The sequence below is a fragment of the Arabidopsis thaliana genome (genome assembly GCF_000001735.4).
Source record: "Arabidopsis thaliana chromosome 1 sequence".
Classification (NCBI taxonomy): Eukaryota; Viridiplantae; Streptophyta; class Magnoliopsida; order Brassicales; family Brassicaceae; genus Arabidopsis; species Arabidopsis thaliana.
The window spans coordinates 7,726,668-7,747,754 of record NC_003070.9 but is presented as its reverse complement, the minus strand read 5'-3'; the positions used below and the strand labels follow the sequence as shown (position 1 = coordinate 7,747,754).

The 21,087-nt window shown below is 35.3% G+C and overlaps 4 protein-coding genes, 1 long non-coding RNA gene, 1 other non-coding gene and 1 pseudogene across 7 annotated transcripts; 4 read left to right on the top strand and 3 right to left on the bottom strand.

Annotated features, from left to right (window-relative positions):
• Positions 1-2,010: 2,010 nt before the first annotated feature.
• AT1G22000 (LOW protein: F-box/FBD/LRR-like protein) lies at positions 2,011-3,661 on the bottom strand (the record flags this gene model as incomplete). Its single annotated transcript, NM_102049.3, has 3 exons — positions 2,610-3,661; positions 2,386-2,523; positions 2,011-2,313 (listed from the first exon to the last, which is right to left on the bottom strand). The coding sequence occupies exons 1-3, from the start codon at positions 3,564-3,566 to the stop codon at positions 2,011-2,013; spliced, it is 1,398 nt and encodes a 465-aa protein (NP_173619.3). The 5' UTR covers positions 3,567-3,661.
• A 1,987-nt stretch (positions 3,662-5,648) lies between these two features.
• AT1G21990 (F-box/RNI-like/FBD-like domains-containing protein) lies at positions 5,649-7,225 on the top strand (the record flags this gene model as incomplete). The annotated part of the gene is made up of 3 exons (NM_102048.1): positions 5,649-6,593; positions 6,682-6,822; positions 6,914-7,225. The coding sequence occupies 3 exons, from the start codon at positions 5,649-5,651 to the stop codon at positions 7,223-7,225; spliced, it is 1,398 nt and encodes a 465-aa protein (NP_173618.1).
• A 517-nt stretch (positions 7,226-7,742) lies between these two features.
• Positions 7,743-8,059, top strand: AT1G05693. Its single transcript, NR_138944.1, has one exon. It is a non-coding gene; the product is annotated as an other RNA (long non-coding RNA).
• Positions 7,820-8,018, bottom strand: AT1G05697. Its single transcript, NR_138945.1, has one exon. It is a non-coding gene; the product is annotated as an other RNA (non-coding RNA).
• Positions 8,060-8,982: 923 nt separating the features above from the next.
• Positions 8,983-13,094, bottom strand: PIP5K1 (phosphatidylinositol-4-phosphate 5-kinase 1). Its single transcript, NM_102047.4, has 8 exons — positions 11,606-13,094; positions 11,347-11,511; positions 11,013-11,178; positions 10,688-10,798; positions 10,414-10,607; positions 10,194-10,324; positions 10,015-10,108; positions 8,983-9,746 (listed from the first exon to the last, which is right to left on the bottom strand). The coding sequence occupies exons 1-8, from the start codon at positions 12,700-12,702 to the stop codon at positions 9,446-9,448; spliced, it is 2,259 nt and encodes a 752-aa protein (NP_173617.1). The 5' UTR covers positions 12,703-13,094; the 3' UTR covers positions 8,983-9,445.
• Positions 13,095-16,610: 3,516 nt separating this feature from the next.
• On the top strand, positions 16,611-16,844 carry AT1G21973 (annotated as a pseudogene). Its single transcript has one exon.
• Positions 16,845-18,105: 1,261 nt separating this feature from the next.
• LEC1 (Histone superfamily protein) lies at positions 18,106-20,178 on the top strand. The gene is made up of 2 exons (NM_102046.5): positions 18,106-18,235; positions 19,341-20,178. Exons 1-2 carry the CDS (start codon positions 18,184-18,186, stop codon positions 20,003-20,005), a joined length of 717 nt encoding a protein of 238 aa, NP_173616.2. The 5' UTR covers positions 18,106-18,183; the 3' UTR covers positions 20,006-20,178.
• The last annotated feature ends 909 nt before the right edge of the window (positions 20,179-21,087 follow it).

The following is a 21,087-nucleotide window of genomic DNA, read 5'->3' as shown; positions in this document are numbered from 1 at the left end:
AGACATGCCACCATTATATCTGTGTGTTCTTATCCTCAACTAAGCTTTTCATTCTTTTAATTAAAGGTTTTCAGTTTTTCTAATACAATACAGAAAATATACTTCATCTTTTCGAGATCCCCATATCTGAATAAACAACGATTACATTAAGCTATCTATAACCTCACGCAACTGTATCAGCTCCTGTTCCAAACCTGGAAATCTGGTGTCTAAATTATTATCATCTTCATCCGTTCTAGCTGTACAAATGACAAATAAAAGATCCAATGACGAATCTTTCTACTAACCAACATGCAGATAGTGTAATTCAGAATTATCATCCAATCCAAACTACGTCACTGATATTAACATTTCCTATTATTTTAACTAGAAAATTTTAACCCTTGATCCAGCATTACCTCATTGTTTAGGTGATCCATGCTAGACCTTAAGGTCTCTGCCCTGAAATTATCATTGATTAAAGCTAGGCTTTCTTCGCTATTAACATCACTGGTTGGAGCATAACTAATTTTAACAGGAGGTCTATGATACCATGAACTTGAATGTTCTTAACTACCAAACGGGATCCAACTGAGGGTTACCTGAATTACTGACCTGGGACTGATGATCAAAACAAGTAACTTTCCTTTGCTTATGGTTCGCCTGAAGAGACTGCAGTTGTATTATTGTCATCCAACTCCGACATTTGATCATCCATGTCCAATCTATCATTTTCTTCCATCTCAATATTTTTATGAGAGCTGCAACGTTGTACTAATTCTCTCCTTGATCCTAGCTCTTTGGACATTTTCAAACTCTCCTCTTTGCATTGTTGCAGAATAGCTTCAAGCTTCTGTTTTTCTTCTTTGCAGCACTCAAGGCTTAATAATGAGCAATCCAGCTCTGCCTTCATCATGTCATAAGCCGTGGTTTTCTCACGTTTATCATAGATAACAGATTGTCGATCAGCTTCCAGTTCCAATATTTTATCCTCCAGCTCTTTAGTTCTCTTTAATTGGCTGGATTGTGCCTTTTTCCTAGCTTCATTCTCATCAATGGCATCTTGTAATTTCATCAGAAGTTCCTCACCATGCTTCTTGGACATGGTCAGTTGATATTAAAGTTCCTGCAGCTTGGTGTCATACTGTTCCTTGATGAAAATGATTCTCAACGACTCCTGCTGTGGAGTTAGTGGGGCTTTATAGTCGGCCTTCTCACGAGCGCGATTGCATTGAACTCTTCTGTTTTCAAAATCTGCTCAGAGAGCTTCTGAGTGAGATCACTGCACCTATTTTTCAGTGTTTCAAGCTCACTGGCACCTTGCCCATATAGCGCGGTTAGTTTATCTTTTAGTTTCTCAACTGTAATTTCCGCCTCAGCTTTTAACACCGTCAAATATTTCTTCTTCATACCCAAACAGAAAATATTTCAATTGCTCGACCTCAGGAGCACATAAGCTTCTCTTAGAGTAACTTCTTTCTGCATTCTCATCCCTAGTTGCGTGCTCTTCGAGTTCAACTGACATTTCATCATTTCTATCACCAAGAGCTCTACTTTTAGCCATGGAAGACTCTAGCTCAGACTTTAAGACTTCAAGTTTCGTTGACTAGAAAATGCTTAAGGAAAGATTCCACAACTGTGTACAAGGTGGCTATTAGAGCAGCAGTTAAGTTGTTCTGCAAGGTCATTGATACATATGTCAGACTGGATCTTTGTAAACATAAGCTGAACATCTGCAGCCATTAGAAATTGAAATATTTTTTCTATAGAAGACTTTTTCAGATTCACTTAAGATTTCTGCAAATCTTGTGGAGCTTGTCAGCATAAGTCTCTCATTCAGTTCTTGTGAAAACAGTCTGGATATCTGCTGCTACTGAGAATTCCATCATCTCTAAAGTTTTGTTCTCTCGAATATAGGTAACCTAGCAATTGAGGTTTTTAAAAAGTAGTATTATCTATGTATGAACTCGTAATTAACTAAACGGAATCATTAAATGATAGTTTAAACAAATAGATTAGTAACAATATATATCAAAGATAAGTTCTTTCGTTAATTCTCCATAACTTTTTAGTGGAGATTAGAAGTTGAGATGATTGTGAAATCCTAGGCATAGATTTTAACTCCTTTTGTGTCTCTTCAAGATTGCAGGTTGCTAAGAGGGAGATCTCCACTGTCTTTAAACACTTTGAGTTAGCGAGAATGTATGTCATCAGTAGTTTTTTCGCATCTTCTCTTCCTCCATAGCCTCTCCACCTAAAGGTCTCTAGATGAGACAACAAGCATCCGGGAATAGAACTCGGCTGGTTCCAGGAAAGTGAGAGACACTCGAAGTCCTGGTATCAGTACAATATATTAAGTTCATCAAAACTAGATGCACTTATTTTTAAGGAGGATGGAAAACTTACATTGTCAATCGTAGGAGTTTTAAGTTTAGGAGAATTTTGAAGCAAAAACATAAGCGGCATCAACCAATCTACCAAACTAATTGGAAAAAAGTAAAACTCTATGAGCCAGGAGAACTTGATGGCGTTACAGCATGCAACCTGCGTGTGATAGAAAAAAATTAATATTATAGTTGGTTAAGCAACAAGGAACAAAGAAGAGGTACAGAGATATATAATATAGCTACCATTGATTTGCTAAACAGTAAGAAGAGATGTTTGACAGAAGAAAGAGATCTCAGAAACTTTTCATCGGGGTAAGGAACATTGCTGATGAATGCCTCGTCAAGGAAAGACATATTCTCTATCAAGCAATAGTCCCAAACCTCAGATAAGTGCAATTCTTTTAATGCAGGGGAATCTATTACCAACGATCCATTGAGATCATCAACCTCTACCTCATTATCCACTACCTCATCAACCTCATTATCCTCTACCTCATCCTTGAGCCAATTCTCATCATAATTTAATGATTCTAAGGAAGAAACTTTCACGGTAAAGGTTTTTAAGTTGTCATCCTCATGACTATGCACACTCAGCCTCTTGAGAACAGGGGAACTTGATAAGAGCCTAACAAGAGAGCCATCGTCTTTATACACCACGTAATGAAGACTCAAATCTAAGAGAGATGGTAGACTAGCCGGGGAAGACACATCCACCAGAATCTGGTTGGATAGAGTTAAACAAACGAGCGTGTCACATGTGTAAAGGCTCTTAGGAAAGCTTGTAGGCGCTGCGCTCCAGAGGAGCGTGAAATCTAAATCTTTAACATCTCTATTAACTGCGTTCTCAACCCACTTTCTGACATCGACGTCAATAGGACAATGTGGACCGAGTTCGACAATCAAACAATCTAGTTTCGGTGCCTTATGGAGTTGCAATGACTTTTTAATAAACCACCCAACGCTCTCGCTGCCTTCGTCTTTGAACTCGAGTTTAGGCAGCATCAGCCAGACATAACGCCATTGTTTGGACAAGATTGAAGTGGCGACTGCCTCTTTTGTTGGGACGTGAGGCAAGATCTGCAAGAGCAAATCGTCAGGCAAAGCACAGATCCTAGTTTCGATTCTCTGCTGACAACCTTCGGTTTCTGGAACAGTTGACAGATGCTTATCAATGGGCATAATATCCCACAAGAAACTCATAGATGTGGGATACCTAGCTAGACGCCAATGAAACTTCTTTCTCGTCGTTGTCTGTAAGAGAGAAAATCCTAATACTGTATACTTCACACAAAAGTGAGTCTATATTGTAAAGCCTTTTTTAAAGAAAAAAAAATATTATACAAATATTTATTATTTGTTCAAAAATATATACTGTATATATATGTATATTTATTAATGCATATATAAAAAAAAAAAACTAAATTAAAGTTGCCCAATTTTTAAAAGTAAAACTGCAATATAGACACATAAAATATCAATCGATTCCCATTCTTACATAATTGTTAGTTTTTTCCCTTAAAAATCTATCATCAAACCAAACAAAATTGTAAAAATCCAGATTTGTTATTTTGGATGAATATATTTTCCAATTCCCAATTTTGCCGCCAACCTTGATTGATTTTTCTACTTGGCTTGCTCTAATTGCTTGCACCATCCTTGGTTTTGGTATATGGTCCATGGATAGTATAATGACGCTAATAAATAGAAAATGTTTATATATTTATTAGCCGTAAATTAGGGTGCAGTAATTTGCATCAAAAAAAGATCTTTAAATGCAAATATTGCCTTGACTGATGATGCATTTAGCTGTATGAACCAATTACAAGAGGCGAAATTGGAGTTAGAACAAATGGGTAAATGGTAATTGATCTTCAAGGCGAAACAAACATTAATTATAATTTGCTTTGGACCTAGACTCAAGTTTAATATTTGGTAATTTGGTGTGACTCTTAGGACTCGATTTTCATCACTTAAGCCACAATTGAAGAACTGTGTGATTGATTTTTTGATAATGTGGCCTTTATCTTTTCGGCCTAACCCATTTAAAAAAAAACGATTTTGAGCAACAAATCTTCTTTTGCAATTGCTTGTTTAATTTTTTTTTTTAAAGACTATTCTAACTGTGTGAGGAATTTTCTATACAATTAACTTCTTTGTGTTCTATAGTTCAGTTATTTGTTTGTCGAATTTGGAAAAGATGTTCATGATCATGCCGTTGTCCTGAAATTTAAAAGATTCTCACATACTGAATAGAAATTTCAAATGAGTTTTAGATTTGTATTTTTGCATTTGCTTTGATACTTATTATTTAACTTGTGTAATTATCTAATTTTTTAATATTTAAAACAGCTTTGGAAGTTCGATAACCAGTTTAAAAGCAAAGATTACTCATTCGACATGAGTTGATTGTTGATAGACTGTTCGTTGTGGCAACGTTGAGGTATCTCACAGTGAGGAAGAGCCTTTGAAAGCGGTGCGTAAGAGGTTGGTGACTTGGTTCAATGTCTGGTTAACTTCGGTTAACTAAATGTTGGTTTAATGTAATTATATGTGTTTATATAAGACATTAATTAGATTAAACTCTTGTAACGAACACTTAATAAACAATAAGAAAAGTTTGTTATCTTCTCTTTCTTTTTTTCTTCTCACGATTCTCCGATTCACCGGAGCTTAAGATAGTGGATTCCTCTAGTACTCACCGAGATGTACCAAAATCTGGTTTCATCTTGATATAACTTGGTATATTGCGGCGTCGTCTTAACTTTGTGTTGTTCATTCATTCGTTAAGAATCAAGCCACTAGGGTTAATAATCTGCAAAGCAATCGAGCTACGATTTACTATCGATATGCACACATCCTTTCATGGTTAAAATACTCATCCAGTAAGATATTAGTCTGATCGTCTCCGTAGCAGGCAGCCATCGATTTCAGCTTTCAAAATTTAGATGTTGGACCATGGACTGTTTACTTGAGCACCACGTTTTTCCTCAACCTCATCTGGGATTCTTGACTTAAACCTTAAATCAAAAAAGAGAAAAAAATGATCATCGAATTTACTTTGCCGGTCAAAATCCTAGTGTAAATATGTTTTTTTTTTTCCTTTTTCTTGTTAGTTTACCTATTTGATTAAAGAAAAAAAAAAGTTAAGTTTTCTAAAACATATGGCAATCTAATCCATCAGTTGACATATTTATATATTAAGATATATATAAGAAGTTCAGTTATAAACCCTATATCTCGGGTCTTATCAATATCTATACGAGGAAAACAAACATTTGATCTATGCATGCCCAAAGAGTAGCTAGAGATTTAATTAGCGGTTCGCCAGATGAGATTCTTGGCAAAATCCTGTCCTTTCTTCCGACACATCATGCTGCAACCACATCGGTTCTGTCGAAGAGGTGGAGGAATCTGCTTCCGCTTGTGGACAAGCTTGAATTGACTGAAGATCATCCAAGTGGTCGCTGTTCTTTAGGCTTCCCTGATTTCGTGGAAAAAACACTTGCTCTCTTAGACAGGCCTTGTTCAGTCATCAAGAAAGTCCATCTGAATTGTGATCATCTGCATGGAGAATCTAGGTTTTACAGTTGGATTCGCACAGTTCTGGAGCGAGGCGTGTTGGATTTTCACTTGGAGTCCTCGCGTATGTATCGTGTAGAAACTGAGTTCTTCACTAGCAACACACTGGTTGAGCTCACAATATCCGGTGCGCTTTATCCCGAGGGTGAACTTCCTCCTGGGGGTTTGTTTTTCCCAGCGCTCAAAAGACTCTCTATAGTCTTAGTTGCGTTTGCAGATTGTGACATGTACGATGATTTTGTCCTTGGCTGCCCTGTTCTTGAGGAGTTAATCCTCTATTATGCTGATGATGACCAACCCCCGGGTTGGAATGGGAAAGTCTCTAGCCCTTCCATCAAGCGACTCACCATCAGTCACGATTACCCCGATTACCCTGAAACGCACATATATGTTTGGTTTGATACACCCAGTCTTGTGTACCTTGACTATTCTGGTCATGTCGCGCGTAGGTATACCGCTGAAATGGGTTCCCTTGAAGAAGCTAGACTCAATCTTCTACCATGGGAGCAACTTATTGACTCAGACGAAGAGGATGATGATTTTGATGGTTATGGTCCTCGCTGGGAAAAAAGATCGAAAGATGCTACGGGTCTAATTGCAATGATAAGCAATGTTAAGACCCTTCACTTGTCTTCAGATTCTCTTGAGGTCAGTTTTTTTTTTTTTTTTTTGTGTTAATTGTTTTCCGATTTGAAGCTAGCTAACAAGAGTTGTTTTTGGTTGTGATATAAATCAGGTTATTCACTCTCTGTGTAAAGTAATGCCGGCGTTTCAAAACCTCCTTAAGTTATCGTTTGAGAGTGACAAAGAAAGAGGCTGGCAAGTGGTGCCACTTCTTCTTAACAGCTCTCCAAACCTGGAAACTTTAGTCATCAAGGTAAATACATGTATATATCAAATTTCTGTTGATCAAAACACACACTTGTTATTCTTTTTGCTTTACATGAATTTCTTCCTTTCGATTTCAGGGACTTGTGCACAAAGTTACTAGTAGATGCGGGGACGCCTGCCTTTGCATCCGTAAGAAGACGAGGGGAGAATGTTGTTTATTGACATGTCAAGTGAAGGTGTTAAAGATTATAGGGTATCGCGGAACTTGTCGTGAGCAGAAGCAGATGAGTCATTTCTTGGCAAATTTGAAATGTCTGGAGACTGTCAAGGTGCGCGTTGAAGTGGATCACCGAGAAGACAACGATGCTAGTAATACGTACCTGAGAATCACCAATGCTCTTATGAAGCTTCCTAGGGTTTCATCAAACTGTCGGATCCATTTCCTCTGATATCTCTTTGCCACCGTTGTTTATTTGCCAAAACCTTGTTTATTTGATGGTTGCAAAGCATTATTGTTTAGACTCTCAGAATTGTTTAATTGATCATAACCATGTCTTGTAATATTTTCCAACATCACCCAATTAATTCTCATAAAATATTGAAAGAGGCTATGTATATATCAAAAGAGTGAGGAAGATAATTTTAAAAAGGAGAAATATGAAGCATAACCATGAAGAATAATGATACCAAAAAATATGAAGAATTATTATGAAGATACATATTTGAATAATATAAAAGATATGAAAAACTTAAGAATGGATATTTCCTTAATTAGTGTTTTCTTTCATGATTATATTATTATTATACAAGAATGACCACCTACGCAACATCCAATGTCTTGCAATTTGCATGTATATTAAAATAGTGTCATGAGTCACGAGGTTTCTCGAGGAAGTGAAGACAACATCATTAGTATAAGGATAATGCGTCTACGATTCTTACTTATTTAGTGATTACTTTTGATATATCTTTCTACAAATTATACCTCTTATAACAATTGTTTGTAACAAACGAAAGAATTATAGAAATACAAGAATAATGAGAAAGGGATAGCTAAGGGGAGATGTCCCCTTCATGGTGGGACATTATGTTGGGGTGTTAAAAAAAAATACACGAATGGGCACATTTGGTGGCTTTTTTCAACTTCAGACAAACATAGTCCCAAAGTTGAGACCAATCCCTAATTTCCCATTCTTCTTGTCTTCATTTGGGCCTCCATTGTCAATATCTGACACCCCATCTGTCTGAATCCATGAAAACTACATCCTCCTTTTATTAAATCGAATTTTCCTAATCCAAACCCACACTATGACTATCGTAAAATATGTTTGCACCACTCAGTTCTTATAATGCAATGTTTTAAGACTACGATAAGTATGATTTCTCAGGGTATCTTAAACAAAGACTATTATTAATTTATGACTTTGGGATTTCGGACACTAGAATCTGAGAGAACATGACATGTTAGTTAATTGCTTATTTCAAATTCCAAATTGGTATTAATCTATTAAGTTCTAGGCATTGTAGTCTTAGATAATATGTCAGCTTTTAACATCTAGTGGATCTGTGAATAGAATATCATGTGACTCATGTCTATATGTTGTTTATTAATGGGATTAATTACTTTTGCTAATGTGCATTAACATGTTCTTTTGCAACAAGAGTTGTTTATTATTACCAATGAAAGCAATTATATGGACTGTAGAAAGTATTAAACTTAATGAAAAACAATAATTGTCTACTCACTACTGTTTACTTTGGAAAGAAAAAATATACAAATTCTTTTAATGTAAACAAAATATAAAACCATGTCAAGTCTGAAAAAACCAGTTTTAGTTTTTTTGAGAATTAACGATGATGCAATGGATTGTTGATCAGAATCCAAGCGTAATTAAATGAATTCATAGATAAACAAACCGTTTCAGGCTTCTTAGACTTTTAGTTTTTATTAAAAGATCTAAGACTTTAATTTGAATAACAGTCTTATACTTTGTGAAGCTATCACATATGAAAAAAACTAGACTTAAGAGATTTAGACAAAAAGAATGCAAAGAAAAGACATGTGGTGTGCTAGTTTAGCTTTATCTACTTTTCATGAAACCAACCCCAATTCAACTCTTCCTTCTTTGACCATATACTATTTTACTAATCAACTATTTTAGCATTTACTGTTTACCATTGACATTGCTTTAGGTTCATAGATTATGCAAGTGGTAAAGTTGTATTGAAAGAAAATAAACAACAACAAAATAATGGACCCCTTAACTTTGGATGGTTAAGGAGGGATCCTATGAGAATATGGGATTAAGAGAACTAATTAATGGTATTACTATCTTTCATTTTTTTACTTGTACACTTTACTTTATTCCACATTTTCGGAATTTACCAAACCCTTTTTTCCTTGTAATTTCTTGTCTGCCTATGTACTAAAACCTTCAATCTATATTCACATATATAAATATTATATATATAAACGGCTCACCACAAAAATAAATAAAGCCCCTCCCCAACCCAAAAACTTGATTGGTCATCTCAAAATATATAAACATAAAATTCCGAAATCGCTTTTCTTCTATCCTTGAGATTTACCTTTTTACTCTTCCCGCGCAGCTTTCTTCACATTTCCGTAGAGCCGAGAATGTTAGTTAAAAACTTTAGCCTTCTTGTCTTTAGCCCTCTTCAATGAAGATCCTACTGATGAAGTCTCTGAACCTCTTTGAATAGAGTTTAGGATCAACAGCTGAGATCGAAGCAGGATCGGCTTGCAGTGACTTATACGCATGCTCGATCTTTTTGGTTATGTCGTAGTCTTGCAAGATGTCAATGACTCCAAAGTAGAGAACAACTTCGTACATCTCACCGTGTGATGGATAACTGGCTCCTCCTGATGAATACTGATCAAAATCGCTTCTCCGGGCCATTCGTTCAGCTTTTGCTGGCATGTTTGCGCCTAATCTGATCGATGGTTTCCTGTTAACACAAGATTGAATATTAAGCAAAAATTGATGGATCATGAATTGATTGATTCTTTTCTAGCAAACAGGACCACATGACTTGTTTAAACACTCCCCACACAAGATTGCCAAGCACATTTAATCATTCCTACATATATTATATACTTAATCCGAAATTGAATCTCTCAACCACTTCATGTCTCAATGGCTATGAATGCAAAAAGCTTCCTCTGTGAAGTCAACTTCTTAACATTAAAAATGAAACCCGGATCAATGATTGTTACCTGCCAGCTAAAATCCGGTCCATGTCTTGAAGTTCTGCCTCTAGGAAGCGACAACCGCGCATGAATTTTTCATTCTGATATGAATCTATCCTACCTGCATAAGATTGACATAAATCTCACGATAGGTCGACTTCAGCGGGGGGACACATATAGAGAATGATCAATGATGTATAATTTACCAGATCTCAAAACGAATGGAGAAAGCCCCATCTTTTCTCCTGTGTTGTCATCACGGAAGTGAACACCAACTAAAAGGCTATAATCCATTATTCTCTCTGCTTCCAAGAACTCACAATCGCGTTTTATTTGCCTGATCATGAATACCGATCAGCATTAGCATATGTTTAGGTAGCTGAATACTTTGCATACGCAAAAAATAGTGAGAAGCATGGAGCTTACTTCATAAGCTCTTGATACCAGTTTCTCTGAAGACGGAAAGAAAAATTGAGATCAAGGTCCTTGAGAGTCGTGGTCTCATCAATTTCTCCTTCAGGCTTTGCAGTGCTACGCCCATGAGAAGACCCTTTGAGGTCAAACCGTCTCTGGATTCTATACTCGGAGCAGAATAAGTTTCCCATAACGATAAACCGAGTCTGATCAAAAATGGTAAACAAAACAGTAAATTTTCTTGACACTAAGAGACCCATGAAGCTTTAGATGAACAAACACATACCTTTTGGCCACCAACAGGTTTGACACAATGAACACCGTAGAATCTAGTCACAAGGGAGTTTTCGTATTGGCAGACATGTTTGTAGTAACTTGGAAGCATTCTTAGAAGAACCTGGATAGAAGAAGACAAACACTTCAGGTCAAATTTCTTTAGCTAATCACAGACTTAGTGGAGTTTATGATTGAGAAAGTAATGTGAAAGCAAAGAAACAAACAAACAAAAAGGGTGTCCCATCCGCTAATCAAGTAAATTAACTTGAACAGACAAGCATTTTCAAATATGACAAGAGAAAGGTCAAAAACAAGAAGAGCCAACAACTACTAACCTTGACTTCTGATTTCTTCACCGTTTTGATCATAAATCTATCATCTTGAGTTAGGTAAAAAAAGCTTCCACTCTTTCCAGGTGAAGATAGTTCGCGGAGAGCATCATTTCCACATATAGCTAGCATATACTTAGCTGGATCCACTTGGAAAAGCTCCCTGAGACGTCTACAAACAAAATTTGCCCAAAAAGAAACACAATTCATCACAAATACGTCCACAATCTTATCAACTAAGCCCAAATTTGGGTATAGCCACATCATCAAACTTAAAACGCATTCAGCAATTTGCTAAATTGAAACACTTTTCATAAAAATAAAAAAGCTAAAAAGTTACCTGAACACTAAAGGGCAATAATCCTTCCACCTGAAATCCACTGACTGATGCGGCGGTGTTGTCTTAGTCCCTTCTGGTGGAAACCTTGTCCAAAATTTCTCCTTTGGATCGAAATCAGTCTGTTTAAGATCACGAACAATCGAAGCATGTTTGCCAACAGAATACCTAATTCAATCACACACAACCTTCATTAGAAACAACAGAGAAAGCCATCACACACCAAACAAAAACACCAATCCACCAAATTTGAGATATTTACCTGATTCCTAATTGCAAATTCAGCATCAAATCATATTTCTTATGCCCTTTAGAAATAGTCTGTCCAGGTTTCTTAGCCTCACCATTAAACCAACAAGGATTCTTCTTAAACTGCCTAAACCCATCACGATCAACAGAGATCCTATCTCTATAAATCATGGAAGCTTCAACATTATCAATAATATCACAAGTGATATCTCCAGCTTCACCATCAGATTCCCAAATACAGATTCTTGGAAAAACTTTCTCACCTCCCAAACTCCCAGCTCCACTATCAACAGAAGATCTCTTCCTATTCCCCACAATCAAATCATTCTTCTCAACACCATTAAAGAAACTCCTCATAATATTACTCTCATTCCAAGCACCAACACAAGAACTCCCATCACTCCAAGTAAACACACCATTCCCTTTAGGAATCCCATTCTCCCACAAACCTTCATATCGATTCCCATTAGGCCAAACAAGCAAACCTTTCCCAGAAATCACACCACTACGCCACTCTCCAGTATACTGATTCCCATTTCTCCACACATACCTACCTCTACCATCTTGTAGATTCCTTCTCCAAGTACCTTCATAAAAATCTCCATTTGCATAACGCTTTTGTCCATGTCCGTGTTTTCTATCAGCAACCCAAGTTCCTCTATAAGTATCTCCATCAGCTCCAGTGAAAGTACCAAAACCTTCCATTCTCCCAGATTTGAATTCACCTTCGTAAGTAGCTCCACTTGGCCATGAGAATTTGCCTTTCCCTGAAGCTTTCCCTCGTTTCCAATCTCCTTCGTACATGCACCCATCTTTCCATAGATACTTCCCGGATCCATGTGGAAACCCACCGGAGAAACTTCCGATGTAAAGATCTCCGTTTGGTAGCGGCTTCTCAACATCTACTAAAGGCGTGGGAGTCACGCGCCGAGTCGTTCCTTGAGATCTCGATCTCACCATTGGAGTAGATTGAGCTAACAACACCAAACCGTCTCGTCTCTCTACTTCTTCACCGAAACGCAGATTCTTCTTCTTCTTCTTCTGAACGACGCTGCTTAAAATGACTTCACTAGCTTCTTCTTCTTCTTCGTCTTCTTCTGAATCACTCATCAGAGAATCTTCACTCCAGTCCTCGATTCACAATGTTCCTCAATCTCAGAAAATGTCATTCGTTTGAAATCTAGAGTTTTAACAGATTTCTTAACAAAAAAAACTCAGTGGAGAAACGAAAAACACATTTCTCCGGCGATTCACCACCGGATTTTTCAAATGGGTTTGAATAAAGCTAGAAACTTTATCAAGAATTTGGTTACTCAGAAGATATCACACAAGTATTTCTAAATCTGAGAAGAAGAAACCTTGTGAGATTTCGTACAGACGCTACAAGAACATCAAAAGAAGAAAAGTGATGAACAGAGAGACACAAGAGAGACGATGATTAATTTTTAATTTATAAAATAAAAGTATTGGGAAGCGGACACAAAAAGCCCACCAGCCCGAAAAAGAAACCCACAATATTATTAAAAATTTGAAAACGACACCGTAGTGTAAACATAAAATTAATAATACATACGTACTCGAGATTGTTTCGAATTTGTCTTTGTATAATTTAAAGCGATATGATATAGTATGGGCTACTTCATACGTTAATAGTAGAAGACCAAATGATTAGTTTATGGTCTACCTTTGTTTACTTATTTTATTGATAGTAGAGAAATGATTATGATTGAGAGGATTATCGAGAAATCTTGATTAGGAAGCGAGTTTCCAGGTGATTGTCTTTGATGACTTACTTAATTAATTACTTTTATGATTCTAAGAATTTTGTTCTCTTCTGTGATTAGATGATCGTTGTCTTGGTGGGTTTTTTTTATATCTTTTCGAGTATTGATTCTCTTCCTACTTGCGATGATTTATTAATTTAAAGGATACTTATATTCCCATACGGATAGTGATAGATACAGAAGATGGTTGATGCAAGTAGTATATGAAATTCTAAAGTTGCGTTATTTTTTTAACGTTTTTATGTTGATATTGATAGTGCCAAAGGTTTACATTTTAAAGTTGAGTTTTTGTCCGCCATTTGTAAATTAGGTCTAATATTTTATTTGATAAATAATCGAGATTTTTTATAGTTTGGTTTCGCATAAATAGACATACATCATCCTATAGGCTATAGGTTCGTGTACTTTGATTTGAAGTGCTAGTAGTAGGACATGATTGTCATTCGAATAACCACAAACATCATAAAAACTATATTGCGAGTTGCGACCGTGCACGTAAACTTCATAATTCAAACGTGTAACATTTTAACAAAAAAAAATGCTACAAAAATACCTAATACACCACATATTAAGTATGTATATTTCTAAAATTGTATTATACGTACGAGTGGTCAGTGGTTAGTTACCACGGCTGTGGTGGTTAGAGTATCTAACACATTTGATCACCATTTAATTAAAATCTTTATAAAAATATATTACAACCGCATTAGGAAAAATTAAAAATATACTTCAAGGGAACGTGGGCGTACGTAATCTGAGTTTAAACTTTTTGTATAAAAGAAGCAATTGAATCACTCAAAATGTTCTTAAAACCTTAATTCAAGTTTGATACTCCTTGTTTTTATATCTTCATAAACTGACCATTTAACATTTGTTTTCTTGCGTTTGTTCTACGTGTTGGAGCTATTCGACACTTATTTATGTTATTTCGTCATTACTACACCGTTTATTTTATTTCGGTACTCGAAGCCGACGTTAATGCTGGGGGTGGATCCCCAGTTAAAACCTAAAAGTACTCAATAACTTTTGTCCACATTAATGAAAAAATCACACGATACGAATAAATATAAATATTAGGAGTATAAAATATGGTTGAATGAATGTATTTTTTCCCATTCATACACCATAACGCGTTGGTACTCTACGCCATACTGAGATACTTTCCCATTCCATATTCAAGGCATCTCATTACTCTTCGCTGTATACTTGAAATCTGAAAGCTCTAGTGTTTCTTTTTTGACGCTTTCAATTCTAAAAACCCACGAGGACACATCTTTTTCGATTCCTAGCCATCATTTATTTGTGTATATGATTTTTATATTGTCATAGAATACACATTTTGATTTGCAAAAAAAAAAAACATTCTTAGCGAAATACCGACTTAATTGTCCACAAATATGTAAGATAAGATCTAATTATATTGATGTATTCAATCACACGTATTGGCATACTTATAAACTGTGGTACTTCGAATCTGATGTAAAACATCTTTGTTTTTTTTTGGTCAACTACTAAGAGAATCTCTAAAATTAGTCTTACACAAAACTTTATTTTATTGAGTACTGATTTCGAAAGAAACAAGTGTCTTCGGTTACTTGTTTTTGACGAAAATAAAATATTGCCTTAGGCAAATTAAAAACATTAAACACGAATGTTACGTGTTTAATTGGCTAAGTTAACGCAAAAAAATACATATACATATATTTGATATATTCAGCATAATTTGTTTTATTTATCGTTTTTAGAATTCGTGGCCATTAGACCCATAACTATATGACGATGTTAAAGAGAAAATAAATCATAAATAAAATAAGAGTCCTTATCAATAAACCTAATTGGCTAATTTCAACCTCAAAGAGTAGTAGGAACAGGTAAGGTGAAGCCAAACAGCTCCTTTTACAGTTGGACCACTAGAGCTGATCTGGCATACAAAGTATGCTTATTGGGCTGTCACGGCCCATCCGCAAAATGTCGTTGGTTACGAAGCATCCACGACATAGACGGTGCCACATGTAGAAAAGTGTTTCGGCGATCAAGATTGTGTCCACATCATTAGCGTCTGAACTGTCCACGTGTCTATCAAAGCTGGCGTCAAACATTACGTTTTCGTCGTTTGCGCCTCCTAGTTCACACGTGCAACGAACGCGTGCGACGTATCAAAATTGTTAATGTTAGCCATGTATAAAGAATATCTACAAAATTAACCTCAGGAATATTTTTGTTTTTTCAATTGAGAGAACAAAGAAAAGACTGGTGAGTGATAAGCGATGATGGCCGGTGAATCAGGTAGCCGTCCTACAACGTGGTTGATTTTGAGCAAACTCCTATCTACTCTTCACACTATTGAAATCCCAAAATGTCGTCACACCATAATAATGTGAATTTTGTTATGGAATTTGAGGGAAACAGTAGATATATGTTTCTACCAGTGAAAGTTACCCTGCTTTGGACATATCTACGAGAGTAGAAAGTAGAAACATTCACTAAACGTGACAACTTTATAAATTTTCTTTTTGTAACTTTTCTTTAGATTTATTTACGAGAAGAGAAATATAAACGTTTGCTAATAAAAAATGATTGCATTATTTTCTACCATCTAGCTAGCTTGAATATTGATCAAGTCTTCACGTTATTAGTTTATCTCTTCTCTCATAGGCATGTCCACAAAAGGGTAAGTTTTACTGGTTCAAAATATTGCATGAGTACTACTAAGCTCGTATAGTTTGATCCTACTATCATTGCGATGAGGGTTGTTAGTTTGGAAGAAATAAGGATTTATGCAAATGGTAATCATTATGTCTGCTATTTAAGAAGTAAATTATGATGCTTGTTGCGTGAACATATTAAATTTGCGAAAAATAAGCAAGGATACACGAGAGAAGCTCAGATATTCACGTAACGATGTTTCTTCTCTTCTCATTGAGGTAACATATGGCCATGATATAGCTATTAAGCCTACGGGATTGTCATTTCAACGCCGGATCTACCAAACTGTTCCATCTCTTATTATATATAGTTTGGTTATTTAAGTAATTAGATGCATCATAATCTTTTTTTCTGCCAGTTGTAATGCAGATAAAAATATATTGGTTGTTCTAAGGATTGTTCAAACGTGCATGTGTACAAGTTATTATTTATATACTTTCATCTACATGCGATGCGTTATTTATAATGATATAACTAAGATTTTTAGTTAAATTTAATAAAGAGCTTACGAGCTACAATTAATTAGAAATGGTTGCTCAGAAATCAGAATACTATATATGAAAAAAGAAGTTGGTATACTTGAAAAAAGAAAAAACTACTTGAAAAGATGGTAAAAGATATAGAACGAGTATATATCTTACTCAAGCACGATAGAAGTTTGTATCAAAACATTGCGTTCCAAACCAATGTTTGAAGATGGTCAAAGGTGCTACTCATGATGTATGCGAAGAAGCTTACAAAAAATTCTGCAATGAGAGATAACTTTATGGGCTGCTTGTTCAATATATTGAAAATCATGGTAGACAACACCAAACTCTCCTTTACCAGAAGTCATATTTCCTTAACCTCAGAATAAGTAAATCTTCTAGTTTATTATTTGAAAGTTGAGCGTATAATTGCAATGAAACTTTTACCAATTCACCGCCTCCTAACTGAGTTGTTGTATTATCCTATCTCTTTAGCTATCCTTTCCTTGCTCTTGCTCCACCTGCATGTGGCCTCTTTATTTATAATCTCTCTAGATTCTGCTAAAGATGTATGTTCAAAATGGTTTATCTTTAAGGGAAGCAAAGTGAATGGAAACATTTAAAGAAAAAAAAAACTTTTAGCAGAGTTCCATGAGATTTCATACTGATGATAACTAAAATAATCTTATATGCGTAAGATTATTTTAGTTCTAAACTTCATTTTGAAATGAGAGGTCATTGGCCAGGAAAGATTCAATATTGGTTCTTTGTTAATTCTCGTTGGTTTGTTTTTAGTATGGGCTAGATCCAAAACAGGTCATGGACTGGGCCGTAAACTCTATCCAAAATTCTTCATGTTTTTCCATCTTTCAAAAATCTTTATCCACCATTCCATTACTAGGGTGTTGGTTTTATTTTATTTGTTGATTAATTATGTATTAGAAAATGTAAAGCAATATTCAATTGTAACATGCATCATCTAACACCAATATCTTGTACTAACCTTTTGTAATTTTCCTATAAACACTTTAAAAGGCTAATTTAAATAAAAATTACAATAAACGTGATAACTCACTTTCGTAACGCATATTTATTCAAATATACCAAAATTTACCATTTTAAGTAAGAGAATCTTTTTAAAACTAATTTTCAATTTCATTAATTAAGAAACAAAGAATTTAGTGAAACCTATATTTTATTAAATTTTAATAAAATATATGACTAAAATAACGTCACGTCAATCTTTCTCAGCCGTTCGATAATCGAATACTTTATTGACTAAATAAATAGAAAATGTTAAACAACATTTAATTTATATAAACAAAGAGAGCCTCATATGTATAAAAATCTTCTTCTTATCTTTCTTTCTTTCTTAATAGTCTTTATTTTTACTTAATTACTTTGGTAATTTGTGAAAAAAAACAACCAATGAGAGAAGAGCAGTTTGACTGGCCACATAGCCAATGAGACAAGCCAATGGGAAAGAGATATAGACCTCGTAAGAACCGCCTCCTTTGCCATTTGTATCATCTCTCTATAAAACCACTCAACCATCAACCTCTCTTTGCATGCAACAAATCACTCAAATAATTATTTTATAAAGAACAAAAAAAAAAAAAGACGGCAGAGAAACAATGGAACGTGGAGCTCCCTTCTCTCACTATCAGCTACCAAAATCCATCTCTGGTAATCTAAGTGGCTATTTTTATACAGTATATACTTGCCTCCATGTATATTTATATGCTCATGAAAAATTGGAGACATGCTTTATGAATTTTATGAGACTTTGCAACAACGAACTAAATGCTTTCTTTCTAGAAATTTTTAATTTAGATTTGTGAAGGTTTTGGGAATGGCCCGGAGAAGACGATTTTATATACATACATGCAAGAGTTTGATATGTATTGTTTCATCATGGCTGAGTCAAAGTTTTATCCAAATATTTCCATGGTGTGGTATTAGTTAAACAAATCTCTCGTATGTGTTCATTGAATATACCCGTGCATGTACCAGGAATGTTTTTGAGTATCGTTTTCTTTCTTTTATCAAAAAAAATTTCGATTCTAAAAACGTTTTTTTCTTTGTTGTAACGGTTGAGTTTTTTTCTTCGTTTCAAAACGAGATTCTCGTTTGTCTCTTCCCTTGTCTAAAAACATCTACGGTTCATGTGATTCAAAAACACTAAAAAAATAGAAACTCAAATTTTTTTAGTACTTAACATTTAAACTATATATATATATATATATATCTTATACTAGTCCCAAGTTTTAGTGTGAGGTTTTTTTATTCAAAATCTATCAGTAATTTTTTTGGAAAAAAACTAAGTGAAATTTTCTCCAAATTTTCCTTTTACTATTGATTTTTTAATTACTGGATGTCATTAACTCCAATCTTTTGATTCTTTCAACATTTACCATTGGGAACCTTCACATGAAATAAATGTCTACTTTATTGAGTCATACCTTCGTCTACATAAATTAATTGATGTTCTTCTCCAAATTTTGAGTTTTTGGTTTTTCTAATTAATAATCTAAGCGAAAGCTTTTTGGTATACATGTAAAACGTAACGGCAAGAATCTGAACAGTCTACTCAACGGGGTCCATAAGTCTAGAATGTAGACCCCACAAACTTACTCTTATCTTATTGGTCCGTAACTAAGAACGTGTCCCTTGATTCTCTTGTTTTCTTCTAATCCATTCGTATCCTACAAATTTAATCATCATTTCTACTTCAACTAATCTTTTTTATTTCCTAAAGATTTCAATTTCTCTCTGTATTTTCTATGAACAGAATTGAACTTGGACCAGCACAGCAACAACCCAACCCCAATGACCAGCTCAGTCGTAGTAGCCGGCGCCGGTGACAAGAACAATGGTATCGTGGTCCAGCAGCAACCACCATGTGTGGCTCGTGAGCAAGACCAATACATGCCAATCGCAAACGTCATAAGAATCATGCGTAAAACCTTACCGTCTCACGCCAAAATCTCTGACGACGCCAAAGAAACGATTCAAGAATGTGTCTCCGAGTACATCAGCTTCGTGACCGGTGAAGCCAACGAGCGTTGCCAACGTGAGCAACGTAAGACCATAACTGCTGAAGATATCCTTTGGGCTATGAGCAAGCTTGGGTTCGATAACTACGTGGACCCCCTCACCGTGTTCATTAACCGGTACCGTGAGATAGAGACCGATCGTGGTTCTGCACTTAGAGGTGAGCCACCGTCGTTGAGACAAACCTATGGAGGAAATGGTATTGGGTTTCACGGCCCATCTCATGGCCTACCTCCTCCGGGTCCTTATGGTTATGGTATGTTGGACCAATCCATGGTTATGGGAGGTGGTCGGTACTACCAAAACGGGTCGTCGGGTCAAGATGAATCCAGTGTTGGTGGTGGCTCTTCGTCTTCCATTAACGGAATGCCGGCTTTTGACCATTATGGTCAGTATAAGTGAAGATGGAATTATTCTTCATTTTTATATCTGTTCAAAACATGTGTTTGGATAGATATTTTATTTTTATGTCTTATCAATAACATTTCTATATAATGTTGCTTCTTTAAGGAAAAGTGTTGTATTTCAATACTTTATGAGAAACTGATTTATATATGCAAATGATTTAACCCAAACTGTTTTGTGGATTAAACTCTATGCAACATTATATATTTACATGATCTAAAGGTTTTGTAATTCAAAAGCTGTCATAGTTAGATGATAACTAAACATTGTAGGAACCAAGTTTAATTGACTTTTTTGAGTTTTACACAACTAAGCCAAAGGATTATAAAATCTAAATTCGTTGAGTTGTCAAACTTCTGAAGATTTATATCCTCTTTGAGTTTGCTTTCTTTTGGGTGCTTGAGTTTCATTAGGGTGATCCTGACTCGTTGCTCTCTGGTTTCTCCATCTCTGTCTTTTCCAAGGATTCATAACGTTGGTCGCTCTCTGTTTCTGCCTACACTTCTTCAAGGATCATTACTAAGACTAAGAGTTAAAGACCTTAGCCATGGTTTTCTGTAACTGGTTCAAGTTCATCTCCGGTTATTGGGTGGTTATCTTTCGGTTAGATTGAAACCCATATGCTTGCTCTGTTTCTTCTAGTTCCAAGTTTAATTTCCGGTTATTGTTTGGCTTTTTAAAGTTCTTAAAGGTCTATTCTATGTAAAGACTCTTTTGAAATTTTATGGCTGAATGAAAAAAGTCCCTTTAAGTCTTTAATTTGTGTTGATGTTTAGGATACTTCGACAATCTTAAGAAAATCAAGGGCTAAAAATGAAAGCAAGTTACCAAATTACTCAAAATCTAAAAAAGTGACAAATATTTTAGCCCAATGGATTAAACTAAAATGTAGTTTCTTTTATCATTTTAGGCTATGTTTTCTTTTAAGAAAACTTTGGTAGTTAACTCTGTTTAAAAGAAAAAATAGAGATGCTTAAATTAAATTTAGTATCTAAAACTTTAGGATAAACACATTAAGCTAAAGAAATTAAATTAACAGGCGTAATGCAAGCTTGTTATGCGGTATTGAAAACACTACC

Excerpts from the sequence above, each read along its gene's own strand:
- PIP5K1 (NM_102047.4), bottom strand. The coding sequence starts at position 12,702 with ATGAGTGATTCAGAAGAAGACGAAGAAGAAGAAGAAGCTAGTGAAGTC. Across the intron at positions 10,325-10,413 it reads TGGTATCAAGAGCTTATGAA|GCAAATAAAACGCGATTGTG; the intron begins GTAAGCTCCATG and ends ATTCATGATCAG. Across the intron at positions 10,109-10,193 it reads TCCATTCGTTTTGAGATCTG|GTAGGATAGATTCATATCAG; the intron begins GTAAATTATACA and ends AATCTTATGCAG.
- LEC1 (NM_102046.5), top strand. The coding sequence starts at position 18,184 with ATGGAACGTGGAGCTCCCTTCTCTCACTATCAGCTACCAAAATCCATC. Across the intron at positions 18,236-19,340 it reads GCTACCAAAATCCATCTCTG|AATTGAACTTGGACCAGCAC; the intron begins GTAATCTAAGTG and ends TTCTATGAACAG.